This window comes from Manis javanica, chromosome 11, assembly GCF_040802235.1.
Source record: "Manis javanica isolate MJ-LG chromosome 11, MJ_LKY, whole genome shotgun sequence".
Taxonomy (NCBI): domain Eukaryota; kingdom Metazoa; phylum Chordata; class Mammalia; order Pholidota; family Manidae; genus Manis; species Manis javanica.
In genome coordinates this window covers 27,596,119-27,621,087 of record NC_133166.1, presented here as the reverse complement: position 1 = coordinate 27,621,087, position 24,969 = coordinate 27,596,119, and the positions used below count along the sequence as shown (strand labels likewise).

General features: G+C 38.9%; 1 protein-coding gene across 1 annotated transcript; it reads right to left on the bottom strand.

Moving 5' to 3' along the window:
* Nucleotides 1-17,532: 17,532 nt before the first annotated feature.
* LOC108399708 (olfactory receptor 2AG1) lies at nucleotides 17,533-18,962 on the bottom strand. The gene has a single exon (XM_017664625.2). The coding sequence runs from the start codon at nucleotides 18,960-18,962 to the stop codon at nucleotides 18,012-18,014; it is 951 nt and encodes a 316-aa protein (XP_017520114.2). The 3' UTR covers nucleotides 17,533-18,011.
* Between the last annotated feature and the right edge of the window lie 6,007 nt (nucleotides 18,963-24,969).

The following is a 24,969-nucleotide window of genomic DNA, read 5'->3' as shown; positions in this document are numbered from 1 at the left end:
CTGCAAAGGTGAAGATGAAAAGGTCGTTCACCTGTAGTTTTGTAGCTTAGAAGGAGCACATCATATCTGCTTACATTCCACTTACTGAATCTCAATCTTATGGCCCCACATAAATTCTAGGAAATGAGTCAGACATGAATCTGGGGAGATCAGCCTGACACAGGACTTTAACCATTAGACTTCACAAGAATTTAGGTATATGAGTTAGTATGGTAATTTTTTCCTGAAATATTTAGTCATTTTTTCTCATACTATGATGAGTCATTCTTTCCCCATTAATTTCAAATGTTACCATAATACACACCAAATTCCAATATACATGTTAGTTTATTTGTCAGTTACTGAACTTGCTATATTTAAATTACTGTAGCTTTAGTTGATAGGACATTACTTATTTTTCTTCTACTTCACAATTTCCTTGATATTTCATAAGCTTTCTATTTCTTGACTTATCAAAATCCACATTTTAAAATGCCAACAGAATACTGATAGTTACTACATTGAATTAACAGATTATTTAGCAAAAGTAAGTATGTTTAAATTAAAATATTAAAACTTTTCACCTAGAAACATGGCAATATTCCCCTAAATTCTTCACTGATGATATACACATGCACATACATTTCACATTGTTAGAGCTGGTGCTGTATGTATTCCTATATTTTATGAAGGAGAAGGTAAGACCCACACACAGAAGAGTCCATGGAGTCCCATGGAGTTTTCATTTTGAAATGTAGAGGACAGACAATAAGCAAGTAAATTGAGGTAATAATAAGAAAGTTTCACATAGTGCTAAGTGCAGTGAAGACAATAAAACCCTGTGGTAATGCCTGTTGGTCTGGCAGCATGCCGTGGAGACTGGCAACCTCTTCTTTGAGAAGTTAACATTTTGTAGATGGGATCTTAGTAAGCTGTGCGGATGTGACAGAAAAACATCACAGGATAGGAGAGTAGCTACTAATTGGCCCTAAAGCCGGAACAGTTTTGGACTGTGTGATGGACAGCAAGAAGGTCCATGGAGTTGAGAGAGTGTAAGGGAATGCAGTTTTAAATATTAACTAAAAGTAGGTGGGGCAAGATCATATGTGGAAAAGTGCCATGATCTGATTCATATTTATGGTCAATCTGGATAGTGAGGAGGAAAAAGTTTATTGTGGGGCAAGAGCAGAAAGAGAAAGACCTATTAGAAAGCTACTGTAGAACAACAGGCGACAGACTGTGGTGACTCGGAGTAAAACACTCGTGGGGGAGACCACGAGAAGTGCACATGTTTGGAGCGTGTTGTACAGATAAAGCCAACAGGATTTACTAACTAGGGCAGTGAGGCAAAAGAAGAAAACAATGTTTGTATTGCTGTTTTAATTTGATCAGCTGTGTGGATGGTGCTGATATTGATTTATATGAAAAAGAATAAGGGAAGAACAGATTAGGATGATGCATCAAAAGATATGTTTTGGATTAAGTTTGAGATTCCTATAGACATGATCAATAAGCAATTAAATACATGAGTCTGTGGCTTATGGAAGTAGTCAGGTCTTTGACAGTCAATAGCATGTAGATGGTATTTAAACTTATGCATCTAGATTGAATTACTCAGGAAGAGAGTACAGGTGAGAAAAAAAGAGATGTCCTTATTAGTTCCATAGGGAACTCCAGAATTCAGAAAGAGAAGGAGATTTAATAAGGTGAGGAGGGTTAGGGGAGGAAGGAGGAAAACCGGGACTGTGTGATGTCAGGAAGCGTAGAGAAGAAACAGTTTCAAGAGGGAGGGAGTGGTTAACCGTCAGTGTTGCTGATAGGTTGAAGGAGGAAGATGCAGAAATTAGCACTTTATTTGGCACATTAATAACGACTTTGACAAAGAGCAGTCTCATGGAAAGAGATCAGAGCTTGATTGGGAGGGAGCCAGTATGTGAATAGAAAATCATCAGAGGGGGAATGTGGGCATAGGTGTACATTTTGGTGTTTTTTTTATCTCTGAACAAGAGGTGAAAAAAATGGGTCCATAATGAAAGCTTCTTTATGATGGTATAATCAGAGCTTATTTGTATTTTATGGTTATAATCCAGAGGAGAAGAAAATGGTTTCAGATTAAAGAGATTCTGCAAGAGCAAAATCTTGGTAGATGAGTGAGACAGGGATTCAGGATACCAGAGGAGGGGTCAGCCTTCAGTAGACAGTTGTAAAGGGGGAAAACAGGGCGGCTTGCGCAGGTGCGGACAGGTGGGTGGGGTTTGAAGAGGGGAGATAAGAGCTGCCCTTTCTTACTTCCCTTTCCCTCCTCAGTCCATACTTCACTTTCTGCTCTAATGAGGTACATATGGGGTACAGTCATGAACTGAGGCTGAAGGTGTGAAATCATCACTTTAAGAAAGGCGACAAGACTGGGTTTGCAGTGTAATAGTAGTACACCCTGTTCTGGAAGAAATGGCTGAGTATTACATAAAATGCCCGAATCTCAAATGAATTTATAAGTTGAATATATTCACAAATTGCCAGTGGGCTTTTAAGATGGAGATGACAGAATCAAAAATCTTCAGAAAGAGTAAGGAGATAAAGAAGCTAGAACTGAACAGATAGCCAAGAATGTAGCCTGATACTCTATGAGGACATAGGTGATTTTAAAAAAAGAAGAAATTAATGAAAAATGGGAGGAATATTTAAAAATAATACAGGAAAGTGGAAACTTTGAAAAGAAAGTTAAAACCTCATCATGTCAATATAAATTGGAGATTTGTTCTAAAAACTAAATATTAATTATAAAATTATTAAGAAAAGGTAAAATACGTGATTTGTTACTTAAAAAGAAAGTGGATAATTACATCCTAACAGTAAAATCACTGGGGAAAAAATGGGTAGATTTCACTATACAAATATTTATAATACTTTTCTGTTTAAAAATCTTTATCAAGGAGATAGTAAAAAGTCAAATAACACACTGAGTGGGTGGTAGTTGTTACCACAAATATAACAATCAAGGTATCAGTGTCCCTAACCTGTAAAGAACTCCAATAACTCATTTAAAAATATATAAATTAATTATGCAAATTAAAACAATAGATTTAAACATTTTATTTACTAAATTAATAAAAACTGTATATGTTAAACTTTCTATGGGAAAAGGTGTGTTGGGTTAAGTACACTTTTATGTTGCTGACAGAAATGGAAAAATGCCAATTTCTCTTTTTATATCAAGAATATGAAATATATTTTGGTCTTAGTAATTCCACTCACAAGAATTTATTCTATATAATCAATGATTCTGTAACATATTTCTATGTTGATAGATAAAAGCCACACTAGAGGGGGTGAGGATTTAATAATATGGTAACTGTTGAACCACTGTGTTGTACATTTGAAACCAATATAAAATTGTATATCAACAATACTTTAATAAAAGACTTTATTCTAAGGGAAAAAAAAATCGGTCATGCCCCCGAGAGATCAATATGCTGTTTTTATACACACACATGCACACATATAAAACATATTAAATGTGTAATAGTGATGAAATAGCCAATTGTATAACTAAGCATCCATATAATGTAATATGTCACAACATAAAAGTATTTTCAAGGCTCTTTATTCAGATAGGAGTTAAGACTTATTAAGTATTAATTATATGCCAGGTGTGTCTTACTTTATATTTACAAACTTATTTAATCCTAAATATGAAGTAGGTCTTACTCTTATGCCAATTTATAGTTTACATATGGGAAGACATAGGTACAGAGAGATTAAGTAACATGCTCAAAGTTATATAAATAAGTGGGGGCATACTGAATTCAAACCTCAGTACTCTGACAACTGACCCAGGCTCTTTGTCACTGCTCTATACAGCTGCAACATAACATGAGGAAAAGACTCACTGTATAGTAATAAGTTTAAAAATCTCTATTCTACATGTACATATCAACTCAGTAAAATGCATGTCTGCATTGAAAATGGAAGGAGATGTATTTAAATATGTATAGAGGTTATCTCTGGGTGAGGAGATTTTAGTTGGTTTTTGCCTATTTCTAGTATTCTTTATTAATTTTTTTATTAAGGTATCATTGATATACAATCTTATGCTCAGGTTTCACATGACCAACATTGTGGTTACTACATTCCTCCTATTATCAAGTCCTGACCACATACCTACCCCATTACAGTCACTGTCCATCACCATAGTAAGATGCTATAGAGTCACCACTTGTCTTCTCTGTGCTATACTTCTTTCCCCGTGACCCTGCTATATTATGTGTGCTAATCATAATAATGCCCCTTAGACCCCTTATCCCTCCCTTCCCACCCACCGTCCCCAGTCCCTTTCCCTTTGGTAACTGTTAATCCATTCTTGGGATCTGTGAGTCTGCTGCTGTTTTGTTCCCTCAGTTTCTGCTTTGTTCTTATACTCCACAGATGAGTGAAATCATTTGGTACTTGTCTTTCTCCACCTGGTTTATTTCACTGAGCATAATACCCTCTAACTCCATCCATGTTGCTACAAATGGTAGGATTTATTTTTTTCTTATGGCTGAATAATATTCCATTGTGTATATGTACCACATCGGCTTTATCCATTCATCTACCAATGAACACTTAAGTTGCTTCCATATCTTGGCTATTGAAAATAGTGCTGCGATCAACATAGGGTTGCATATGCCTTTTTGAATCTCAGATCCTGTATTCTTAGGGTAAATTACTAGGAGTGGAATTCTTGGGTCAAATGGTATTTCTATTTTGAGTTTCTTGAGGAAACTCTATACCACTTTCCACAATGGTTGAACTAATTTACATTCCCACCAGCAGTGTAGGAGGGTTCCCCTTTCTCCACATCCTTGCCTGCACTTGTTGTTCCTTGTCCTTTGGATGTTGCCCATCCTAAGTGGTGTGATGTGATATCTCATTGTGTTTTTAATTTGCATTTCTCTGATGATTAGCGGTGTGGAGCATCTTTTTATCTTTACTAATTTTTTAAAGAACTTTTATTAGTGTTATAGATACTATAGTGCTGTTTTATTTTTTTAAGGGAGTGCTAGCAATTTCCCCCAAAAAAGCAGTATTCCCCAAAATACTGCAATGTGGATGAATCATGTTATTTTGAAGCTTAAAAACATAAAAATTTTCCTTAAAACTTACAGACTTACAAACAAATGATAGCACTACAGCATATTTAAGTTATCAGAAAATGAATTTATATGTTCTCACCTCCTTTTCAACACAAATACATATTCCATAGACTCACATGTCACTCATATTAAGCATGTGAAACCTTTGCAATTATAGAGACATTTCAAGACCACCTTGAAATAATGGAAAACCAGATTTGTTTTGTTTCTGTGTTTGTTTATTGCCAAAAGGATAAGCAGAGTTAAAAAAAAAAAAGAAAGAAAGAAGCAGAATGTTTACCATGGACCTTGCTGATGAGATGCCTTTCAGTTTTATTCATTTCTGAAATATTTGGACTTTAGGCAGTATAAAAAATTCACATGTCAAAAACAAACAGGAATATTAAAGATGGCACCGTGAGAGGAGAGACAGAGGCTTTTTCCTAAAATTAGATACAATTAGAAAATATAGTTGGCACAACAAATCCTGAGAGAGCAACAGAAAGGAGGACAACGTCAGACTGCACACACCTGGAGAAAACAGCAGACCTCACCAAACGGGGTAATGTACAGAGCTGTGGCTCAGCGGGACCCGAGCCCTTCCCCCACCCCAGCTCACAAGTGGGAGGAAGAGAAACGGAGCAAGGAGGCCTGGGACTGCTGAATACCTAGCTCCAGAGATCTGCCCTGGGAGCACAAACCTACATTTCATGGTGCTTTCATGAGACTCACATGACTATTGGGTTGGAAAGTTAATACAGGCAGAGTTCCTGGGGAGACTGGGATTCCGGCTGCTTGTGGAAAGCAGGGATCCATATCCGGCTGCTCTGTGACAAAAATTTATAGGTGTGTGCCCGACCCACTGGCTCAGGCAGTGGAGACAGGCACAGCAACTGGGAGGCAGGGAACAGCTCTTTCCTCCCCCAGGGCACCAGTACTGCTCCCCTGCGATCCCGGACATTGCTTCAGGGGCTGAGCAGCTCCAGAATAGAGCTTCTGGACACTAGAGGGCGCCATATACATACATGAAATGCCAAAGGAACCTTATCCAGAGTTAAATTATTAATACAACTCCTGAGAAAGATTTAAATGATATGGACCTTGTGACTCTTCCTGAAAGGGAGTTCAAAATAAAAATCATCAACATTCTAATGGAGGTACAGAAAGACATCCAAGAAGTCAGGAATGAATTCAGGTCAGAGATCCAATCGTTGAAGAGCAAGATGGAGGGTATTAAAAGCAGGCTGGATAAGGTGGAGGAGACAATAAATGAAATAGAAACAAGAGAAGAGGAATTCAAAGAAGCTAAGGCACAAAGAGAAAAAAGTATCTCAAAGAATGAAAAAATATTGAGAGAATTGTGTGACCAGTCCAAGCAGAACAATATTCGCATTATAGGGATACCAGAAAAAGAAGAGAGAGAAAGGGATACAAAGTGTCTTTGAGGAGATAGTTGCTGAAAACTTCCCCAATCTGGGGAAGGAGATAGTCTCTCAGGCCATGGAGATCCACAGATCTCCCAACACAAGGGACCCAAGGAAGGCAAAACCAAGACACATAGTAATTAAAATGGGAAAGATCAAGGATAAGGACAGACTGCTAAAAGCAGCCAGAGACAGAAATAAGATCACATACAAAGGAAAGCCCATCAGGCTAACATCAGACTTCTCAGCAGAAACCTTACAGGCCAGAAGGGAGGGGCATGATGTATTTAATGCCATGAAGCAGAAGGGCCTGGAACCAAGAATACTTCATTCAGCAATATTATCATTTAAACTTGAAGGAGAGATTAAACAATTTTCAGATAAGCAAAAGCTAAGAGAATTTACCTCCCACAAACCATCTCTACAGTCTATTTTGGAGGGGCTGCTATAGATAGAAGTGTTCCTAAAATTCAATAGCTATCACCAGAGGTAATAAAACCACAGTAAAGAAAGTAGAACAGCTAATTACAAAGCAAATGCAAAATTAAATCAACTATCTTCAAAGTCAATCAAGGGATAGACAAAAAGCACAGAATTTGATACCTAATATATAAAGAATGAAAGAGGAAGAAAAAGGAGAAGAAATAGAAAAGAACCTTTAGATTGTGTTTGTAACAGCATACTAAGTGAGTTAAGTTAGACTCTTATATACTAAGGAAAGTAACCTGAAACCTTTGGAAACCATGAATCTAAGGCCTGAAATGGAAATAAGTACGTACCTATCGATAATCACCCTAAATGTAAATGGACTGAATGCACCAATCAAAAGACGTAGAGTCACTGAATGCATAAAAAAACAAGACCCATCTATATGCTGCTTACAAGAGACTCACCTCAAACCCAAAGACATGCACAGACTTAAAGTCAAGGAATGGAAAAAGATATTTCATGCAAACAACAGAGAGAAAAAAGCAGGTGTTGCAATTCTAGTATCAGACAAAGCAGACTTAAAAATAAAGAAAGTAACAAAAGATAAAGAGGGACATTACATAATGATAAAGGGCTCAGTCCAACAAGAGGATATAACCATTATAAATATATATGCACCCAATCCAGGAGCACCAACATATCTGAAACAAATACTAACAGAACTAAAGGAGGAAATTGAATGCAATGCATTCATTCTGGGAGACTTCAACACACCACTCACTCCAAAGGACAGATCCACCAGACAGAAAATAAGTAAGGACACAAAGGCACTGAACAACACACTAGAACAGATGGACCTAATAGACATCTATAGAACTCTCCATCCAAAAGCAACAGGATACACATTCTTCTCACGTGCACATGGAACATTCTCCAGAATAGACCACATACTAGGACACAAAAAGAGCCTCAGTAAATTCAAAAACATTGAAATTCTGCCAACCAACTTTTCAGACCACAAAGGTATAAAACTAGAAATAAATTGTACAAAGAAAGGAAAAAGGCTCACAAACACATGGAGGCTTAACAACACGCTCCTAAATAGTCAATGGATCAACAACCAAATTAAAATAGAAATTCAGCAATATATGGAAATAAATGACAACAACAACACAAAGCCCCAACTTCTGTGGGACGCAGTGAAAGCAGTCTTAAGAGGAAAGTATATAGCAATCCAGGCATATTTAAAGAAGGAAGAACAAACCCAAATGAATAGTCTAATGTCACAATTATCAAAATTGGAAAAAGAAGAACAAATGAGGCCTAAAGTCAGCAGAAGGAGGGACATAATAAAGATCAGAGAAGAAATAAATAAAATTGAGAAGAATAAAACAATAGCAAAAATCAATGAAACCAAGAGCTGTTTCTTTGAGAAAATAAACAAAATAGATAAGCCTCTAGCCAGACTTATTAAGAGAAGAAGAGAATCAACACACATTAACAGAATCAGAAGCAAAAAAGGAAACATCACAATGGACCCAACAGAAATACAAAGAATTATTAGAGACAACTATGAAAACCTATATGCTAAGCAGCTGGAAAACCTAGAAGAAATGGACAACTTCCTAGAAAAATACAACCTTCCAAGACTGACGAGGGAAGAAACACAAAATCTAAACAGATCACTTACCAGCAAAGAAACTGAAGCAGTAATCAAAAAACTACCCAAGAAAAAAAACCACGGGCCAGATAGATTTACCTCGGAATTTTATCAGACATACAGAGAAGATATAATACCCATTCTCCTTAAAGTTTTCCAAAAAATAGAAGAGGAGGGAATACTCCCAAACCCATTCTATGAAGCCAACATCACCTTAATACCAAAACCAGGCAAAGACCCCTCCAAAAAAGAAAACTACAGACCAATATCCCTGATGAACGTTGATGCAAAAATACTCAACAAAATATTAGCAAACCGAATTCAAAAATACATCAAAAGGATCATACAGCATGACCAAGTGGGATTCATCCCAGGGATGCAAGGATGGTACAACATCTGAAAATCCACCAACATCTTCCACCACATAAACAAAAAGAAGGACAAAAACCACATGATCATCTCCATAGATGCTGAAAAAGCATTTGACAAAATTCAACATCCATTCACGATAAAAACTCTCAACAAAATGGGTATAGTGGGCAGGTACCTCAACATAATAAAAGCCATATATGATAAACCCACAGCCAACATCATACTGAACAGTGAAAAGCTAAAAGCTTTTCCTCTGAGATCCGGAACAAGACAGGGATGCTCACTCTCCCCACTGTTATTCAACATAGTACTGGAGGTCCTAGCCATGGTAAGTAGACAAAACAAAGAAATACAAGGAATCCAAATTGCTAAAGAGGTCAAACTGTCACTATTTGCAGATGACATGATATTGTACATAAAAATCCCTAAAGACTCCACTGCAAAACTATTGGAACTGATATCGGAATACAGCAAAGTTTCAGGATGCAAGATTAATACACAAAAATCTGTGGCTTTCCTATACACTAACAATGAACTAATAGAAAGAGAAATCAGGAAAACAATTCCATTCACAATTGCATCAAAAAGAATAAAATACTTAGGAATAAACCTTACCAAGGAAGTGAAAGACCTATACCCTGAAAATTATAAGACACTCTTAAGAGAAATTAAAGAGGACAATAACAAATGGAAACTCATCCCATGCTCTTGGCTAGGAAAAATTAATATCATCAAAATGGCCATCCTGCCAAAGCAATAAATAGATTTTATGCAAACCCTATCAAATTACCAAGAACATTCTTCAACAAACTAGAACAAATAGTTCAGAAATTCATATGGAAACACCAAAGACCCCAAATAGCCAAAGCAATCCTGAGAGGGAAGAATAAAGTGGGGGGATCTTACTCCCCAACTTCAAACTCTACTACAAAGCCACAGTAATCAATACAGTTTGTTAATGGCACAAGAACAGAGCCACAGGCCAGTGGAACAGAATAGAGACCCCAGATATTAACCCAAACATTTATGGTGAATTAATATATGATAAAGTAGCCATGGACATACAATGGGGAAATGACAGTCTCTTCAACAGATGGTGCTGGCAAAACTGGACAGATACATGTAAGAGAGTGAAACTGGATCACTGTCTAACCCCATACACAAAAGTAAATTTGAAATGGATCAAAGACCTTAATGTAAGTCATGAAACCATAAAACTCTTAGAAAAAAACATAGGTAAAAATCTCTTGGACATAAACATGAATGATTTCTTCATGAACATATCTCCCCAGGCAAGGGTAACAAAAGTAAAAATGAACAAGTGGGACTATATCAAGCTGAAAAGCTTCTGTACAGCAAAGGACACCATCAATAGAACAAAAAGGTACCCTACAGTATGGGAGAATATATTCATAAATGACAAATCCAATAAAGGGTTGACATCCAAAATATATAAAGAGCTCTCGCATCTCAACAAACAAAAAGCAAATAATCCAATTAAAAAATGGGCAGAAGAGCTGAACAGACAGTTCTCCAAAGAAGAAATTCAGATGGCCAACAGACACATGAAAAGATGCTCCACATCGCTTGTCATCAGAGAAATGCAAATTAAAACCACAATGAGATATCACCTCACACCAGTAAGGATCACCACCATCCAAAAGACAAACAACAACAAATGTTGGCGAGGTTGTGGAGAAAGGGGAACCCTCCTACACTGCTGGTGCAAATGCAAATTAGTTCAACCATTGTGGAAAGCAGTATGGAGGTTCCTCAAAAAGCTCAAAATAGAAATACCATTTGACCCAGGAATTCCACTTCTAGGAATTTACCCTAAGAATGCAGCACTCCAGTTTGAAAAAGACAGATGCACCCCTATGTTTATCGCAGCACTATTTACAACAGCCAAGAAATGGGAGCAACCTATTTGTCCATCAATAGATGAATAGATAAAGAAGATGTGGTACATATACACAGTGGAATATTATTCAGCCATAAGAAGAAAACAAATCCTACCATATGCAACAACATGGATGGAGCTAGAGGGTATTATGCCCAGTGAAATAAGCCAGGGGGAGAAAGACAAGTACCAAATTATTTCACTCATATGTGGAGTATAAGAAAAAAGGAAAACTGAAGGAACAAAACTGCAGCCAAATCACAGAACCCAAGAATGGACTAACGGTTACCAAAGGGAAAGGAACTGGGCAGGAGGGGTGGGAAGGAAGGGATAAGGGTGGGGAAAAATAAAGGGGGCCTTACGATTAGCATGTATAATGTGGGGGGTGCCTAGAGAGGGATGTGCAACACAGAGAAGACAAGTAGGGTGTCTACAGCATCTTACTACACTAATGGACAGTGACTGTAATGAGGTTTGTTGAGGGGGACTTGGTGAAGGGGGGAGTCGAGTAACCATAATGTTCTTCATGTAATTGTAGATTAATGATAATAAAATGATTTTAAAAAAACAGGCAGGACATGCAAACAAAACACTTCGAGTGTCTAGGTGGAATAGTTTCCATGATAAACTTTGGGAAAAGGAGGAGTGAACTGATGTAAATGAATGCAAACCACTATTCATTTGGGTGGTAAACTAGGCTGAGTGCATGGCCTTTAACAAGGTGAGTTAGCATAAAATTTGTGTAAATCTCAATGTGCTCTCTCTTGATGTATAGACCTTGCTTAGAGCTCCCTCTTGTAAATTTCCTTTCCTTTCCATTCCTATGTCAGTCCAATACAGACTTGCAAGATCAGAGAAAGCCCCCAGCCTGATTTCAATCAGGAGCTACTTGGGAAAATAGAAAGTAAATTTTAAATAGAGTTTTACTCATACCTTATAAATTACATCATGGAAAGAAGAGCTTAAAGACTCTGACAAGTCAGGTTGCATTCTTTCCTTTTACTATTATAAGATACTCTCTACACTGGAGTTTTCACCATGAGGATTTGACTCTTAACAAAAACGCTCAGACTATGAGGAGCGATGAATTTGAGGGCAAGCCTAAGCTCTCCCTAGATGGTGGATGGTGTCAGCAGCAAGGATGTTCCCAGGACCCTCCTCAAGGCTCCATGACCTCCTTATTCCTCAGGCTATAGGTAAGGTGGTTCAGGGATGGGGTGACAGTTGTATAGAAAACAGAGATGATATTGTCCTGTCTGGAGCTTGGAGGGAACTGAGCAGGACACACATGAACGTGGCTGCTCCACAGAACATCCCAACCACAGTCAGGTGGGAAGAGCAGGTGATGAGGGCTTTCTGCCTCCCCTCATTTGAGGGCATGTGAAGCACAGTAAATAGGGTTAGTGTGTAGGAGACAAAGAAATAAAGAAAAAACCTCACAAGCACATGGAGGCAAAACAACATGTTTCTAAATAATAAATGGATCAATGAACAAATCAAAGAAGAAATCAAGTAATACATGGAGACAAATGAAAACAAAAATAAAATAGTTCAAAATGTGTGGGATGCAGCAAAAGCAGTTCTAAGAGGGAAGTATATAGCATTACAGGCCTATGTCAAGAAACAAAAACTATCCTAAATATACAGTCTAAACTCACAACTAAAGAAACTAGAAAAAGAAGGACAAATGAAACCCAAAGTTAGTAGAAGGAGAAGCATGATAAAGAGGAGAGCAGAAATAAATAACATAGAGAACACTAAAAACAATAGATAAATCAATGAAATCAAGAGCAGGTTCTTTGAGAAGACAAACAATATAGACAAACCCCTACTCAGACTTATCCAGAAAAAGAGAGGAAGCAAATAAATAAAATCAGAAATGAAAAATGGGAAGTTACAACTGACACCACAGAAATACAAAGAATTATTGGAGAATTCTATGAAAAATTATATGCCAATAAATTGGACAACCTATAAGAAATGGACAAATTCCTAGAAGAGTTCAAAGTTCCAAGACTGACCCAGGAAGAAATAGAAAATCTGAACAGACCAATTACTGGTAACAAAATTGAACTGGTAATAAAAAATCTCCCAACAAAAACTGTCCAGATGGCTTCACAGCTAAATTCTCTGAAACATTTAAAGAAGAGCAAATACCTATCCTTCTTAAATTATTCTAAAAAATAGAAAAAGGAGGGAATACTTCCAAACTCACTCTGAGGCCAGCTATACTCTAAAAACAAAACAAGACAAAGACACACAAAAAAGAAAAATTTAGACCTATATCTCTGATGAACATAGATGCAAACATCCTCAACAAAATATTAGCAAGCAAAATTCCAAAATACATCAAAAGGATCATTCATCATGACAAAGTGGGACTTATTCCAGGGATGCAAGGATGGTACATCCCAATCAATGTCATACACCACATTAATGAATGGAAGCATAAAAACCGTATGATCTTCAAAATAGATGCTAAAAATCATTTGACAAAATTCAACATCAATTCATAATAAAAACTCTCAACAAAATGGGTATGAAGGGAATGTACATCAATATGATAAAAGCCTTATATAACAAATCCACAGTTAACATATTACTCAATGGCAAAAAAAATGTGACAGCTTTTCCACTAAGATCGGGAACAACACAAAGATGTCCACTCACAATTTTTATTCAGTATAGTACTGGAAGTCCTAGACACAATAATTAGACAAGTTAAAGAAATAAAAAGCATCCAATTAGTAAGGAAGAAGTTAAACTGCCACTGTTTGCAGATGGCATGATACTATATACATAAAACCCTAAAACCTCCACCAAAGAACTATTAGACTAATAACTGGATTCAGTAAAGTTGGAGGACACAAAATCAATATACAGAACTCTGTTGCTTTTGTGTATACTAACAATGAACAAGCCGAAAGAGAAATCAGGAAAACAATTCCATGTACAATTGAATCAAAAAGAATAAAATACCTAGGAGTAAACCTAACCAAGGAGGTGAAAGACCTATACTCTGAAAACTATGAGACACTCATGAGAGAAATTGAAGAAAACACAAATAAATGGAAATCTGTCCCATGTTCATGGATAGGAAGATGAAGACTGTCAAGATGGCCATACTGCCCAAAGCACTTTACAGATTCAATGCAATCCCTATCAAAATACCAATGGCATTTTTCAATGAAGTACAGCAAAGAATCCTAAAATTCATGTGGAACTACAAAAGGCCCCAAATGGTCAAAGCAATCTTGAGAAAGAACAACAAATCTGAGGGTATTATGCTCCCTGACTTCAATCACAGTATGGTACTGTCATATCAACAGTTCCATATATCAATGGAACAGAATAGAGAGCCCAGAAATAAACTCATGCATATATGGTCAGTTAATATATGATAAAGGAGCCATGAATATACATGGGGGAAAAGACAATCTCTTCAATAACTGGTGTTGGAAAAACTGAACAGTTACATGCAGGAGAATGAAACTGGATTACTAATTCCATACACAAAAGTAAACCCAAAATGGATCAAAGATCTAAATGTAAACATGAAACCATAAAACTCTTGGAAGAGAACATGGGCAAAAATCTCTTGAAAATAAGCATGAGCAATTTTTTTCTGGACACGTCTCCCCAGCAAGATAAAAAATTAAAAATGAACAAGTGAACTACATCAAATTATAAAGCTTCTATACAGCAAAGGACACTATCAGAAGAACAAAAAGGCAGTCTACAGCATGGGAGAATATATTCGTAAGTGATTTGTCCAAAAAGGGGTTAACATCCAAAATATATAAAGAACTCATACACCTCAAAACCAAAAAAACTAAATAAATAACCTGATTAAAAAATGGGTGAAAAAAGATATATGTACCTGTATGTTTATCACAGCACTATTTATAATAGGCAAGAAATGGAAGCAACCTAAGTGTCCATCAGTAGATGAATGGATAAAGAAGAAGTGGTACATATACACAATGGAATATTATCCAGCCATAAGAAGAAAACAAATCCTACCATTTGCAACAACATGGATGGAGCTAGAGGGTAGTAAGTGAAATAAGCCAGGCAGAGAAAGACAAGCATCAAATGATTTCACTCTTTGGGGAGTATAAGAACAAAGAGAAAAACTGAAGGAGCAAAATAGCAGCAGAGTCACAGAACCCAAGAATGGACTAACAGTTACCAAAGGGAAAGGAACTGGGGAGGGTGGGTGGGAATGGAGGGATAAGGGGGTGGAGAGTGCAGGAGGAAGAAAGGGGGCATTATGATTAGCATGTTTAATGTGGGGGGGGCACTGGGAGGGCTGTGCAACACAGAGAAGACAAGTAGTGGCTCTACAGCATCTTACTATGCTGATGGACAGTGACTGTAATGGGGTATGTAGGGGGGACTTGGTGATGGGGGGAGTCTAGTAAACATAATGTTCCTCATGTAACTGTAGATTAATGATACCAAAAAAAATGGGTGGAGGACATAAACAGACATTTCTCCAAAGAAGAAATACAGATGGCCAACAGGCACATGAAAAGATGTTCCACATGCTAGTCATCAGGGAAATGCAGATAAAAACCACAATGAGATATCACCCCACACCAGTCAGAATGGCCACTATCCAAAAGATAAGAAATAACAAGTGTTGGAGAGGATGTGGAAAAATGGGAACCTTTCTAGGTTGTTTGTGGAACTGTTAATTGGTACAGTCATTGTGGAAAGGAGTATGGAGTTTCTTCAAAAAACTAAAAATAGAAATACCATTTGACCCAGTAAATCCACTTCTAGGAATTTACCTGAAGAAAACAAAATCTCTGATTCAAAAAGATATATGCACCCCTATGTTTACTGCTGCAGTATTTACAAAAGCCAAGATAGGAAGCAACCAAAGTGTCCGTCAGTAGATGAATGGATGAAGAAGAAGTGATACATATACACCATGGGATATTATTCAGTCATAAAAAGAAGAAATCCTGCCATTTGTAACAACATAGATGGATCTAGAGAGTATTATGCTCAGTGAAATAAGCCAGGCAGAGAAAGACATATACCATATGATTTCACTTTATCTGTGGAATATAAATACAAAGCAAAGCAGAGGGAACAAAACAGCAATAGACTCATAGACCCTGAGAGGTGACTGGTGGTTACCATGGGGGAGGGGCTGGGGTGGGTGGGTGAGGTTGAGGGCATAAAGGGGTACAAAAACTCTCAATCATAATATAGGTTAGTCTTGGGGATGGTTTTACAGCATGGACAATATAGTCAGTGAGTCTATAACATCTTCCTATATTGACAGATAGTAGCTGTACTAGTGGGAATGAGAATTTAATAATGTGGGTATAACTGTTGAACCACTGTGTGTATACTTGAAACAAATATAAGATCGTGTATCAATGATACTCCAATTAAAAAATAAAATAAAATAAATTTGACTTAAGATAAAAATCAGATCTTTACATAAGAAAATTTGGGGAACCAAAACTAAATGTAAGTAAATGCCTAACTAAATTACAGAGGACACATATGATATGGAGTATTATGTAGCCATTCAAAACTAAGTTTTCTAAGGACTATTTACTGTTTATTCATATCAAAGCACTACTTTCCACATTCTGTTTTAAATGCCTGACATTTATTATCTTATTCCATTGTCCTAAAAACATCATGAGATTATCATAAGTCCTATTAATATCACCACTTTTAAGTTGAACAAACTGAGGCACAAAAAGTTAAATTTAGTTTTCAGTGATGCACGGATAATGAGGTGGGATCAGACATTTGCTCTCATGCACTCCAGCCCCTCTTGCCACTTCCTTTCTGCCCCTACTCTACAATGACCCCTCTTTACAAAGAAAGTTCACCAAATTTTAAATGCCAAAAAAAGAAAAACCACAGGAATTTGATCAACATTAACATAACAGTTCATTAAAATACATATAGGTATAACAAAAAAATGAAAGGAAAACTTCACAGATGATTTTTGCTTCTTTCTAAATTTTTGAATTTTCTCAGTTTTTATAAGGAACTTGTTTTAGTTTTATAGATTAACTTTAGCACTTATATTATGATTTTGCTTTATACATTAAGCAATTAAACATTGTTTCTTTAAAGATGAAAAAGCATTTCTCAGTTTTCACAAAACACTATCCTCAATAATAATTCCAACTATGTGAGCCAGAGTATTTTGGAGCTTCTTAATTGAACAGATTTAAGTTCCCAGCTTTTGTTATAAATACTCCCACACCAATAAATCAAATGATAAAATAAAGCATATTGAAGCTAGCCAGAAAGTGAATTATGTGTTTTATCCCTCCTTTCCTGGGGACACCGAAATATATACGTACACTCACGTCAGGATATGAGCTCCTTGCAATTATTTCAGTACTTCAAAATATGTCCACATACATGTAAGGTCACAATTTTTAAAAAATGAAGCAAAATACACTACAGATGTTTCTCAGTATTACTCAATCTCCAATCCTTACTTCAGTTCAGGTACTTACATTCTCTTTTATTTATTCCTATTTTAATTTTAATTTTAGTTTTAGTTTTAGGGAATATAAAAATGCCCTGTTAAGCCTTTTCCATGATCACAGCATAGGTATTGTCTTTATTTATGTATTCAAAATGTACTACTCCTTAAGTCTGGATTACAAACATCCATTTGCCTAATCAACAAGAAGCCAAATTTATCTTCTAGGGATTCTTCACTCTATTAATTATATAAGAATCCAGGTAAGGAGCAAAGTTCTCCTCCCATGTTACAAGGCCATTGTAGTTTGGTCAGCCTAAAACTATGGCTGTTTCTTACTGTTACATGATAATGAAATCGAAACTTAACCCCCTACCCTGTCCACCTGCTAATCATTTCAGGAAAATTCCCTACAGAGTGAATCTAAGACACATATTCCACGCTTATCTTTTTTCTAATTCTTTTTACATCATGGGTATTCAAGGTCAGGGCGATGCATCCCATGTGAGCACAGCTTCTGGTCTCTGTGCTCAAAGCTACAGAATAGAATTGAAATGAAAAAAAAATTAAGTGTTTGTATTTTCTCAGTTTCATCTAAGGACTTGAATGTATATAATATTTTTATTTAGACAAGGAATAGTGAGAGACAGGCACCTCCCTAAATGGTGGAGTGTGTTGGCAAAATGGATGTTCCCAGGACCCTCCTCAAGGCTCCCATGACCTCCTTATTCCTCAGGCTATAGGTGAGGGGGTTCAGGGCTGGGGTAACAATTGTGTAGAAAACAGAGATGATGTTGTCCTGTCTGGAGCTGTGGAGGGAACTGGGCAGGACATACATGAACGTGGCTGCTCCATAGAACATCCCAACCACAGTCAGGTGGGAAGAGCAGGTGATGAGGGCTTTCTGCCTCCCTTCATTTGAGGGCATGCCAAGCACAGCAAATAGGATTAGTGTGTAGGAGGCAAGGATAGCAACAAGAGGGGGTATCAGGAAGGTCACACCCATCACATACACCATGAGCTCATATCTGGAGGTATCTGCACAGGCCAGTTTCAGCAGAGGTGGGATCTCACAGAGCAGATGTCTGATCTTCCAGACTTTGCAGAAGGGATAGTGCATAGTATATATGGTATGTCCTAGAGCACTCAGGGATGCCAGGATCCAGGATGTGGCCACGAAGAGCCAGCAGACCCTTGGCCTCATGAGGACCATGTAGTTCAGAGGATGACAAATGGCCACATACCTGTCATAGGCCATGAAGGCCAGTAGGAGATCCTCTGCACCACCCAGGGTCAGTGCCAGAAACATCTGAAGGGCACAGCCCCAAAAGGAGACAGTGTTTTCATCACGCAGAAAATCCAAGAGGACCTTGGGAGTGACAACAGATGTGAAGAGAAGGTCCATGAATGAGAGCTGCCCGAGCAGGAAGTACATGGGCACATGCAGGCGAGAGTCCACTGTGATCACCAGGAGCAGCAGGCCATTGCTGGTCAGGGCCAACATGTACAGGACTGACATTATGGCACAGAGCAGCTCAGGAGAACCACTATCATTCAGAATCCCCATCAATAGGAAACCACTTCCCAGGGTGGAATTCCAGGGCTCCATTCTTTGTTGTTTCTTTAGTTGCCTAGGACCAAATGGGTTCTCAGTGAATTTTTGCTAAATGGTTCCCTGGTTTTGTGACAGCAGAGGCCCCTGAGGATGATCAACATGAATTCAAGGGGTTGAGACCTTTCCCACTGGTAACTGACTTTACCTCTTGATCTCTCGGTTTCTGACTCTTAACTATATCATTTGATAAAAAGAGGCACCTCTGTGGACAACAGGCATCATATCAAAAGCTCAGCATTGAGAGAGCACTATTAAAATATTATTCAGGACATCAAACCTGACATGTCTTTCCAGAAAGATTAAATCATGTCTCTCTTAATAGAAAGCAATATTCTGGCACCCATGCCCTTGATTATTCTTGTATCTATGTTTTAAGTATCACGTTTGCCTAATGAATTAAATACCCATTTAGTGCCTTAATAGACCTGTTTTGGGTATGAAATTCTAAAGCAAGTAAAAATGTGAACACAATATAGCACTTCCCTTTCTTTTTCCATATAATTTGTGTCCCCATTTGTTTGGGGCACTCAGGGCTGCAGACACAAGCCCCACTGGAAGAGCTGAGTGTGTCCACCCTGGTCACCTCTCTGGACCAGCCCCACACTCTCCAAGTGCCTGAGAGAGAAGGGATTCTCAACTGCCTCAGACAAGGGGATGATGTGTTTAAAATGCTTTTAGAGCAAAGCCTTTAGGATCAGTGCAAACATAAGATTGTTAACAGATTGTGATAAAATGTGAGCCCAGGAGGAATCGGAGATCTGATTCAACTGAGGGCCTCCCCAGGAAGATGAGTGTTTGTATTTGGGAGAAATGGTGAAAGATGTAGGCAACAAAAGAGCACGTGTTATATGCTGTAATTGGGCTGCATAATCCCGTCTGGCCTCTCTTGAACCTGACCCAGATCCCCACTCTCCTCCTGCAGGGCCAGAGTATCCACACTGGATTGAAGAGCTTGAAGCTCTGGAAAGCTGCTATTGGAGTATAATACCCATTGCCAGGGAGAAGCCAGAAGAAACACAGCCCTGACAGGGACAGGACTCAGGGTCATGCACCACGGGCACTGGACAGATGTACCCAACTCTGAACATGGGTCACAGAAACTGTAAGTGAAGCACCTTTGTCTAAATCATTTCCCTATATTGTGGATTCAATATTTGGACATTTCACTGGTGTCCGGTGGTCTCCTCTGGGTCAACAAGTTTTTCATGGGAAAACATTATTAGAGCATATGATGGGTTCTTAGATGGCCTCATGATCATAGGTGCAAAAACACCTTATCAGAGGTCAGCAAAATTCATGAGGTCTAAAGACATGTACTAGCACCTCCACCAAGAAGCAGAATCCAGGCCTGGGAAGTGGCATGGGCTTTCATCATCCTCACTGACTCCTCCTCATGTTTAGAAAACTGAGAATGGAGGGGCCTGGGATGGGGCAGAGAGCCCAAAGCACTACAGATGCTGAAACATAGAGTAGTTTAAGTTCTTGGGGTCTGCTCTGGGCTCTGTTTCTCAACTCAGCATTCCTGGAGGCAGCACTGCCCTGAAAGAAAGACAACGTCCTTACCTCAGGTTGTGAGAAGCCCAGCTGCCCAACAGCCCTGGGGTTGTTTGAGGATCAAGGATGCTCCCGTAGGAATGGGGAAGGTTGACAGGGCTTTCCCAGCAGTAGCCAGTTGGTTTAATTTTTGCTAATTGGGTTGGGAGTCTGATAAGTCTGACCAAGACAGGTGTCAGGTCCTGCTGCTCCTTCCATTCCTCTGCAGGTCTTCTCTGGAGATGCAGCAGGTGCAGACAGAGAGCTAACTGGGTAGTCTCTATGGGGCAAGAAGATGGCTTCCCTTTCTATACGTGTGGAAAATTAGAGGAAACTGCTGCTGTCACATAGTTTCCCGGGGGAGGAAGCCCATCTAGCTCTGGAGTAGTTGTCAGACTGAGTTCTGGGGTCCAGATGCTCAGAATTTCATTTACTCTTGCTAGGGTCCAGGAGCAAAGGTGAAAGCAGCAGGAATCTGGAGGAAGTAGATATTGGAAGAGCTGCCCAAGGGAGAGCCCCTGCCATGCCCGGCCTCACTGTCCCTGGGGCCAACAGTGAGTCAAGGCCAGACCTGGAGGAGGCTGCTCCATCTGCTTTTGCCATGACCCCATCCCTTTACTCTATACTACATTCACAAGGACTTATCTTCTCAGCTGAAAAGGCCTCCCCTGGAGATGCTGGCCCAGGTAACAGGATGTTAATGAATCCTCTTGAGCATGTTTCCTGGCTGGCATCCCTGCTCTCTTCTCTCACTAAATGAGCTCAGAGGCCCTCGATTTCTATTCCACCCCATGGGAGGCACTGATAGCCCATTTCGAAATTGCTGGCTGAAGAGACCAGGAAGCAAGAGCCCCTTTCACAGTCAGCCCTGTGCCCCAGACCTTAAGGCAGGCTTTGTGTCACCTGTGGGACACTGGCACACAGTCTTCTGTTGAGAAGTTGACTTCTCCACTTATTATTGAGAGTCTGTCTTTCTCATCTTCACTGCCTGCTCTCTTTGCTCATTCATCTACATGGTCTTGTATCAAAAGCTTTCTCTCAAACCCCTGAGTTAGCTTCCAAATATGAGAGATTTCCCTTTTCAAACAATCCTTTGGTTTACATTTCCTATCTCTCTAAATCCCTCATTTTTGCAATAAATGTCTTGAAAAACCATTTGTAGCAACTTAGTCTACTTGTTCTTTGAGTTGCCCATTCCTTATATGTGAAGGGAATACTCACTACCTGCTGTATCCAACAATTCAGAAATGACAGTTAGCATGACCCAGTGAAACTGCACTTCTCACTTATGTAACAGTTCAAAGCAGATCTCTTGGTTAGGGAGCTGTCCTTAACTGTCCTTCAGGGCTGCTTTGGGGACCCAGGCCTTTTCCTTCTTGTGGAGCCAATATCTTCAATATGTGGTTCCCAGACTGACAACAGTCATCTCCATTCTGCTGGCCTGACAGAAAGGAGATCCTGGGGCAGCAGGCACAGGTGTTCTCCATGGCTCAGACTTCACTTTATGGCATACTCCATGGTACACTTTACTTCTGTGCTACCCTCCTCAGCCTGTTTGTATCAGCTCCTGCCAAGCACCCCACATGAACTGAACTGACATTCTTTGTCCCGAGATCACCAGTGTCTTCTTTGCAAAATCCTTCAGTGTGTACTGTTTTGTTACTGGGTTTGTTTCAAACTCACTAAAATCCTGCATTCTTCCTTCTTTTGGTGCAAGAAAGACAAAATAAAGCTTTGCTTGCTCTGCATTTTTTGATTGTTCAAGTTTGTTCCAATACTTTTTTCCCTCTGACTTCTGGGTTAATCTGGTAGCACACTGCACTAGCAGGTAAGATCCAGAAGGGCAGGAACCAAAACTGTTTTGTTCCCAATCACAAAATTAGCTTCTAGCATGGTAACAGGCACAGTACCATTCATTGGTACTCAATAAATGTTTGCCACATTAATAAATGAATGAATGGATGAAAATGTCCACCACAGCTCCTCTCAAATTCCAACTAAAATAACCACGAAGATAAAAATATTTTTGAAAGCCTACTTTAGATCAGTATACAAGAACTAAGAAAGGGTTATACAACAAGGTTCAGAAGAAATCTCCACCAACTCTACTATTTTTTTCAAAGGATATATTTTAAAACATAATTTTTACTTCAAAACTAGAAATATTTGAAGCTTGACATATCCAAAGAATTTAGGCTAAGTTTTATTGATATCTAATTCCAGAATAAAGGAACTCCCAGACCAAAAAGTAGAGAGATGCCGTCTAATGATGCAACAGGTAGGCAAAGTCAGAGCCTTCTCCACATTATCCCTCTTCCTCTGCCTCCTTCACTCAGACACCCAGAAAACAATTTGCAATTAATATAAAAGGATTAGGCAGAGATGGCTTGCATTCTGAGACAATCTGCAGCAAGGGAAAAGTAATTATACACAGTTAGTGTGTGTTACAGTGAGTGTGTCATAGGTCAGGGTCCCTTAGAAGCTGACCCTGAGCAAGGATCTGAGTGAACAGTTCATTTAGGGAGTGATCTCAGGAAAACTTAGGATGGAGTGTTGGACAGAAAAGCAAGAGTTAATAAAGAGTATGTCATCAAGCAAGTTACTGTGGGTAATTGAATCTTAGTGCTTTTGGGGAACTCTGAGAAACAGAGTAGAACATGTATCTCAGAGGCATATTGCACCTAAGGTATAACGGATCTTGGGTATGTACACATAAAGTCTCACCAATCATCAATTAAGGCCTGGTTGCTACAGAGGACACTAATTCTCCAGGCCATTCTGGACTTCTGGGCATGTGGGCAGAACTGGCATGTCAGCCAAAGACAGTCCTACACAAAAGATGTAAATGCTGGCTGTTGGATGTCAGCATGCCCTGAAATGATAAGGGTCAAAAGGACATATGCAGAGCCTTGCCCTCATTTACTACATTCTAAGGTAATAATGTTTAAAATAATGAATGCTCAGAGGTAAAGTCTTAAATTTACCAGAATGTTCACAGCAATGAAGAGATAAGGGAGATGATTGAATGTTGAGGCTAGTAAAGAATAAATAAAAATATGATGGATACATTATCTTTTAATGATAGTACTTGACTGCATTTCCTAGAATTTCAGTTAGATTATTGCATCTATACTAAAGTGATGGAGCAAAAATATTGCCTGAAATCCAAAAATTTAACAATATTTGCCCTGTACCTCCAAGTTCTAAACTGAAGTGCTGCATCAGAGAACACTTCCATGGAAGTGATCCAAAGGTGATTTACAGGCATTAAGCCTTAAACCCTTGTAGGGTGTGAGAGATAGCTGGAAGGTGGTGGAGAGGAATACTTTGAAGATATTTATCAGGGTAGTCTTTTACTCCTCCCTCCATGAGAAATGAGTTGATTCCCCTCACCTTAAGGGGCAAAAGCTTCAAAAGGTACTAATGGACAACTTCATGTGTATTGTCTGGAATCTGATGAATGTTAAAACAAGTACCTTCACACATAAAAAAAATCTAAGAGTCAGTTATGGACTGGTATGGTGTCCCTGATTGAAGAGAACAGACACAACATTCCACACTCCCAGAACTTGGTAAAACAGGATATAAACTTGACTCCACTTGGCTACATGAGGATCCTGTGGAAGAGAATTAGGCCTCTTTGTAAAAGGGACTCATCCCAATAGCAGCACCTACAGACGTCGGTGACCTCCCAGGAGAGGAGCACACTAGCACAGGGGAGGCAGACGTGCCCAGCTGATGGAGACGGGGCCTTGGAAGGAGTGGTCAGGTTAAGTGAGGTGATAATGGTGGATCCTAACTCAATCTGACTGATGTCCTTATAAGAACAGGAAATTTGGACACACAAAGAGATACCAGGGTGTATGCACACAGAGGAAAGACTGCTGAGCACATAGAGAGAAGGCAGCCACCTGCAAGCCAAGGACTGAAATGCAGAAAAAAACAGTCTGGACAACACCTCAGTCTTGGACTTAATCGCTTGTACTCCCTCCCGCTCCCCCAGCACTCTTCGTTCTCACCTCATCCTGATTTAGTGATTAATTTTTCTTGTCCCAAATATTTTTGTTGGTTGTGCATACCAGCCACTTTTAGAATTGAATCATACAAAGGCATTTCGGAGCTCCTGTCCCTGTCCTCAAACCCGCAAGTTCCCAAGGCTGGTGTAATTGTTGTGCTGCTGTCCTTCCGGGCTGACCGCTGTCTGTAGATGCATAGCACTAGGACGCGTGGGTGGGCAGCAATTTTATTCAGATCCCTTTCACTGGGGATTTGGTGGAATGTGTGAGGAAAAAGAAGCCCCACCTAAAACACTAAACCTTACTTATTTCCTCATGTACACGGAGCAGTTTTAATTCTTATTGCCTCACCACCACTGCATGCTCTCTTGAGAGAGACAGAAAGAATTCTGAAAGGATAGAATTGAAATGTTGGCAGGACTTACTTCTGGAGAGGTATTATATGTGATATG